This window comes from Myotis nattereri (genome assembly GCF_964212035.1).
Source record: "Myotis nattereri genome assembly, chromosome: 7".
NCBI classification, from domain to species: Eukaryota; Metazoa; Chordata; class Mammalia; order Chiroptera; family Vespertilionidae; genus Myotis; species Myotis nattereri.
In genome coordinates, this window is record NC_138082.1 from 10,870,208 (window position 1) to 10,876,759 (window position 6,552).

At 39.9% G+C, this 6,552-nt stretch overlaps 1 protein-coding gene across 1 annotated transcript; it reads right to left on the reverse strand.

Moving 5' to 3' along the window:
* Nucleotides 1-2,830: 2,830 nt before the first annotated feature.
* On the reverse strand, nucleotides 2,831-6,060 carry LOC308522670 (T-cell surface glycoprotein CD1a-like). The gene is made up of 6 exons (XM_081096162.1): nucleotides 5,780-6,060; nucleotides 5,177-5,449; nucleotides 4,451-4,729; nucleotides 3,965-4,243; nucleotides 3,542-3,635; nucleotides 2,831-3,391 (listed from the first exon to the last, which is right to left on the reverse strand). Exons 1-6 carry the CDS (start codon nucleotides 5,838-5,840, stop codon nucleotides 3,349-3,351), a joined length of 1,029 nt encoding a protein of 342 aa, XP_080952288.1. The 5' UTR covers nucleotides 5,841-6,060; the 3' UTR covers nucleotides 2,831-3,348.
* Nucleotides 6,061-6,552: the final 492 nt, after the last annotated feature.

Consider the following 6,552-nt stretch of genomic DNA (forward strand, 5'->3'; position numbering starts at 1 on the left):
CACCCCAGGGAGAGCTTGCCAATCCTGCACTTTCCCGGGGTGGAAAGGCTGCAGTGGGGTTAAGGATAAGGCTCCTTGGGCCTACCTCCTCCCATGCCTTTACATTTACCTTTCCTTCCTCAGAAAAGCATGGACGTATTTCTTGTATAAAATGTTCCATCTGACTGGGAGTAACCTTAATTCCTCTGCTAGCAAGCATATGTGTTAAAAGATCAATACAGAGTCTTATTTCTTTAGACTCAGTATGGCACATCTTCTTAATCTAAGAATCAATACAGAGTCTTCTTTCTTTGGACTCAGTATGGCACATCTTCTCAATCTGAGTTCTGTACTATTCACCTTCTTACCCTACTTATCCTCTGTAGGGGGGTCTGCAGTACCCTGGTGGAGTCCTATCCGTCCCGAGTGTGGGGTTCTCAATGGGGGTGGGGGGGCTTACCTAGGGGAATCCTGTTCCAGGAGTTCCCAAAGGTGTGGACGGAGTCGGGGAAGACTATCCACCCTCTTCCTATGGTGGAGTCCTATCCGTCCCGAGTGCGGGGCGCTTGCCTGGGGAATGGGGGCGAGATGTTACCTGCAGTTTTGCTAGTTGTTCGTCCAACATTCCTCACAGGCGAGTACAGGCAAAGGACAGCTTTGGGGCATAAGCAACAGGAGCCTTTGAAAATCCATCCTTTTTGGATTTAGGCTCATCCTAATACAGTTACTGCCAGTGTCCTGTGTCAGCAGTATTCCATGTCTGGGAATGTGGTAGTAAAATTAAGGAGCAGCTCTTTTAAAAATGAGTTCCAGCAAACTGTGTTAGTAACAAGCATCCTTCTGAGGTCTTCATATACTACCTTATGATGCAATGATGTAATGTTCTTATACATATTAAAGGGAGAAAAAGTTTAAAACTTGTGAAGGTATACAGTTTAGAGGGTTACTATGTCAGTTTATCCAGAAATATCCCATCAAGGAAAACCTAGTGGTAGCAATACATCTTCTGAAAGGAATTCTTATACTCATGCAACTTTAAAATATCAACTTTAAAATATCTAATGAAAAGCATACCCTATTAAAGTTAAAATGGAGATGTATTTAGGGAAGTTAGATAAATTCAAACATAAGTCTGTCAGGTTAGTTGGTGAGTCCATTGAATTTTGGTACCTTTTTTGTTCGAAACTAACTTACCTGGAATTAGTACATGTGCCTTCTAAGTCAGTTAACAGCCCAGTTATTTGGGATCTAAATGTTCTGGTTGGTTTACTGAGAACTTTTATTCTTTGCCTTTGACTTGACCATTTCACCACAGAGAACTGCTCTGTCAGCAGTACAGGAAAGGTAAAACTGAAGTCAGGTGAGTTTGTGTAAAAGGCAGGAAGAAGAATTTAAAGACAGGGTTAAAAAACACACATGCCTGTTTTTGGATGACTTGAGTTTTGTTAAATTCATGTTCTTTTGTTTGCCTCACACATAACTTTCTTGTGTCTCGGTCCCTACAAGTTATGAGGGTTTTTTACAGCTAGGATGCTACTTGGTAAAGTTTTTCCTTTTACTCTGTTGTGCATGTTTGTCTATTTCACATTTTTCTGTAGAGTTTCATATATCCTTAACCTAATGTAATTTAAAATGGGAATGGGATAACTTTATTATTTACATAGTCTTATAAATGGAACTTTAATGTCTGGTTATAAGGAGAATGTGAATTTGTAGGTAAATGAATTGTATGGCAACCAAGCATATCCCATGGATTTGGGAGAAATAGAGCCTGAGATTTGAAGAAAAAAAAATATACAAGGTACAAAAAACTTTAACTGCCAGCAATAAAGGGCTAATTTAATACATAGGAGTTTTATCGCAGTCTAGAAAAAATACTAATCTTAGGTCCATTCCACTTTATTTAACCCTTAGTTCACTAGGGATTGATTTTTTTAATGGTTTTCTACATTGTTTTCTAAAATTACATTCTATAATTTTATTCTATAGAAAACTATACAGTAAGTAAATTAGAATAACTTCAACGAGAATATAACATAATTTCTTTAAAATTTTAAATGTATTTCCATTGCTGTAAAAGAAATAGGTGGCATGTATATTTTGGCAAAAGGAGCTATTCTGTGGTTATTTACTTTATCAGTCTTAAGTTATTATTTTACCCTTAAAGAATTTGTGATAAAGACATGTAAATTACTGGTTTTGATCATGACTGAGTCTGTTGCTTATCATGTGTTTTATGAGCAGTTATGTTTTTAAAAATATGTTTTTCCATTTTGGTTAATATTGTTAGTATGGATGCCAAAATTATTTTTGCTCTAGATTCGTTATGTTGTTTAAAATGTTTCTTACACGTATTACAAGCCAAATGCACCTTTTAAAAGGTGCTATTGCTACCTGTGGAATAACTGGCTAGAAAACAGGCTTTTTCTTTTCAATGGTTGGCTTTTACTAGAAGGAATTCAAAAAATGGCAGAATTTGTAGCCTTAGGTATGTCCAAGTTAGGACTGGTTTGTCAGGATTTTCTTTTGTTAAAGAAATAACAGGAAAATTGCCACTACTGAATTTACTGTACTATTCTAAACTTAAGAATCATTCCTTGATGCTTGGACCAGTGGAGTGAACAGAACCAATGGAAGTGCTGAATTTCCTGTGTAATTTTGTGAATATTGCCTCAAATTATCTTTTTATACAGTTTGAGCCTGAATTTACTTATAAATAGTATACTCTTTTTCACATATTAATAGAAAAATGCATTTGTGTTAAGTAGCAGGATATATAATATTGTCACTTGTTACTTCCTTGCTTCCTCCTTTTTTGCTCTAGAACTTCAGGTACCTGATCTTAGTGGTAAATGCTAAGCAAACTTAACACAGGCTTTTATTGAAAGCATAATACATACAGTTATATACTTTGAAAATGATACAAATTTTAAAAAGACATAGACTTTGCTCTCAGGCTTAAAAATTAGAAGGTGAACAGGGGCCTACATGACTACAACAACGGATAAAAAGTGAGAAGTAGATTCAGCAAAGTCCCCTGAAAAGCGTGGTGGGAGTTCAGACGCTGCTTCCACTTGTGAATCAGGGATGGTCCCCAGAAAGAGGTGACATCTGAAATGGGCCTGAGATTCATCAATTTTTCAATATGTAGCGGTTGCTAGGATCTCATTTTTATCCCGAGTTAAAATAAGACTTTTATCTCAGAACCAGGTCAGAAAGCAAGTCCTGCAAAAGTACCTTTAGCTTGTATTAATAACTAACCATTAAACACGCAAATAACATATGAGCAACCAAAGTTGTACATGGAGAGCTGAACTGACGTCGCCATGCTGCTTTTAAATATGTGTGGAACCCCAGGGCTGCTGGATCTCATTCCAGAGGAAGAAGAATGGCAGGCGGCTCACAGTGTGACCTAATAAGAACAGAGATGAAAGTTACTCTGCATGAGGTGGAGGTGAGAATTGAAGAGTAAAAGGAAAGAAGGACTAAGGAGAGAGAAGAAAGGTGGGAAGACAAGTAGGGAGTGGATGAAAGAACAGGAAGATGGGCAGAAAAAACTCACCAGCGCTTCCTAAACCAAAATGCAAGAGCTGTCAGAAGCACCAGGGGCACCATCACTGCCAAGATGATCAAGACCATGGAACCTTGATGATGTTCTGTGGGTTTGGGTGCACACAAGGTGTCATTTCCAAACCACCACCCGCTTACTGTATTTCCCTGGTCTGCCTTTTTTATTTGAGTGTTTGCCTCACTAATCTTTGTTCTTGTTTGCTCTCTCCTCCTTCTTCAGAGTTGAATCTTTCATTTAACGATCAACATCTTCCTACTTCAGCAGGTCTTTCATTTTCAATTCTTCTATTTATTGAATTAATTATTTTCATTCTTTGGATCTGGAGTCCATAAATCCTAATATTTTTACTTGGCTCTCCTGCTCTGCTGTGGACCATCTACCCCTATTCCCAGTGCTGGCCCCAGTCTTTCTTACCCAAGTAGAGGAGGATGTCCTGGCCTCCTAGGCTGCTATGTCTCACCCGGCAATACAGGCCAGATGTCTCAGTGGCTTCCACCTCCAAGAAAACACGAAGGTACCATGTCCCGTCAGCATTGGGCAAGATATCACTTTGTTGAGTGCCTTGTTGTACCTGTTCATCTCGCATCCACTTTACCCAAATTGGCTTTGGATGGAATCCAGAGACATGGCAAAGCAGCATCTGATGGTCAGGACCAGGATTAGAGCCAGTGGACAGCCAGGCCTCAGGTTTTACTGCAGAGAACAAGAGAGATATTCTGATACGGACGCTAACACAGACTTGGAGGTTCATATCTTCACATCAGCTTAGACACACAAATCTTTCACATGCTGTGAATTCACGCATTATCCTTCTCCCTCTTGACCCATTATCTTCAATTTAAAGGGAAGGTGGGACGGTGTAATTTTAGAAAATTCTTGGAGGAAGGATATGGGACTGACCTTGTCTCTGGAGATCGGCCTTCCCTGCATCAAGGATACTCGAGAGGAAACGTGGGCAGGTATCACTGAGAAGCCTCTGTACTGTTTCCTTGCTGGCACGATACTGATTGAATACTCTGCACACATCCTGAGCTCTTGTTTCACTTTTTGTAGATGGCAACCATGAATTGTTCTGGAAGTGCAGGATCTCTGATCCTTGATAAGCGAATCGATGGAAGCCTACAATGGCTCCCCCAGGGTCCAGCTCACAGCCCAATGTTACCTGAATCTCAAAGGGATCTAGGAAATATGGATTATAAATTAGAGGAAAGAGAGAATAAAAGGATGAAATAAGTGAAAGCAAAAAAAAAAGGAAATAAAAGAAGTTTGGGGGTTTTGAGATCATGGAACAAAGTCTTGTTTCATCAGAAGTTCAGAAATAGTGTAATTGGTGGTAACTGAATTTGGAGCAAAAATTAAGTACTTCTTTTTTAGGAAATAGAAGTGAGCAAATTGTTGAAAGATGGTGACATAAATAGTGAGAGAAAAAGAATGAGGAAGCACTTAGTGTGAAAGAGTTGTGATTATAATAACCCAGGGAGAAAGAAATGCAATAGGTTACAATAAATGTACAGACAGAGAATGCTGAAGAGATTGAATGTGGGGAAAATTGGAATAAGGAACTCATTGAGACACACACCCCTCACCCAGCACATTGTACCTCCCCAATTTGGGAATTGAACTTACATTTAAACTTCCATTCACTTGCATGTATGTGAGTTATTTGAGGCATTATAATGGTGCACCCACGGAAGAATTCTTCCAGATCTTTTATCTCTTTCTTGCTCAAGTTGCCCTTGGACCAAGGATGCAGGAAAATAATTCTGCCAGTGTTGGTGGCCCAGCCATGAGTCTGCAAGTCATCCAACCAAGCAGAGTTCTGAATTTTCACCCAGGAATGGTTGTAGAAGGATGCGGTGTGGATCATTTTGAAGGAGATCTCCTCCTGGAAAGCTGTGGCTAAAGAACAGATAGAAAGAGGAGAAGAAAAGGCATCTGGAATGAGAGAGAATGAAGAAAGGTGCCAGGAAGGAAACACTCAGCATCTGGAGATTAGGGAAGCCATGGCTACCTCAGCAGACATCCAGCTGCCCAGGCCCCAGGCTTTACAAACAACCTTCAGAAGGGCACAGGGTCCCAGAGTACGGGACACTCAGAACTATGCTGACATTCTCCTCTCCAGGTAAGTTCTGAGGACACCACAAAACAAACACACACACACACAAACACACACACACACACACACACACACATCCCTTTTGCACCCAACAGGGTAGTAGCCAGACTTACCATCTTCATTGTCACCAGTTGCGAGGAGGACTGCTAGCAATGGAATTTGCAGAAACAGCATTTCAGTTACAGATTTTATTTCTTTCTCAGGAAAGTTTGTGTTTACTTTCTGTTTTAAATAAATCTACTCCACAGTACCTCTATTCTGTCTTCCTTCTTCTACCAACAAACCACCACCCAAAATAAAAAAATAAAAAGTCCTCCTTCCCTAAAGTCGAAGTGCTGATTCAGCCTTTCATTTCCCCTCCACTTCTGACTTTCAACTTCTCCCCTTGCTACCAGCCTTCATTCTGTTCATCTTTCTCTAATTCAGCCTCTACGGACTAAGTGTTCTGTGCTATTGAAGTCAGTTTACCGCTGGGGACATTTCTTCTCATTCAGACAATGAAAGCATAAAACCAAAAGTCTTTCCAATTCCCACCTGATGTTCTGTTGTCCCTGCTCTTTCCTGTCACTCTGTTCTTCTCTTGCCAAATTTAAATTTTCGTCAAATGCTCTCTTCTTCTATCTGAGCCCCACCCCACCACATTCATATCTCTGTCATCTCATTGGTGGCTTTATTTGATTTTCAGAATCTCCTGACTGCCCTGTGTAACAGTATAAATTACTACTCATTATCCTTAGGGAAGAACCAGTAGCCATCACAGAAACCACAGGAACCTGGAAACATAAAGGAAAACCTCCTCTGACTTGCATTGATATATGCCCAAATGAATACTTATCCAAAGTCACTGAGAACCTGCCTTGCAGCACTCATGAGTATCTAGTGGTCT

Bases quoted from the DNA above. Each gene is read 5' to 3' on its own strand.
- LOC308522670 (XM_081096162.1), bottom strand. From the start codon at position 5,840: ATGCTGTTTCTGCAAATTCCATTGCTAGCAGTCCTCCTCGCAACTGGT. The intron at 5,450-5,779 runs GTAAGTCTGGCT...TCTGTTCTTTAG, and splicing joins AACTGGTGACAATGAAGATG to CCACAGCTTTCCAGGAGGAG. The intron at 4,730-5,176 runs GTAAGTTCAATT...CATATTTCCTAG, and splicing joins AAGTGAATGGAAGTTTAAAT to ATCCCTTTGAGATTCAGGTA.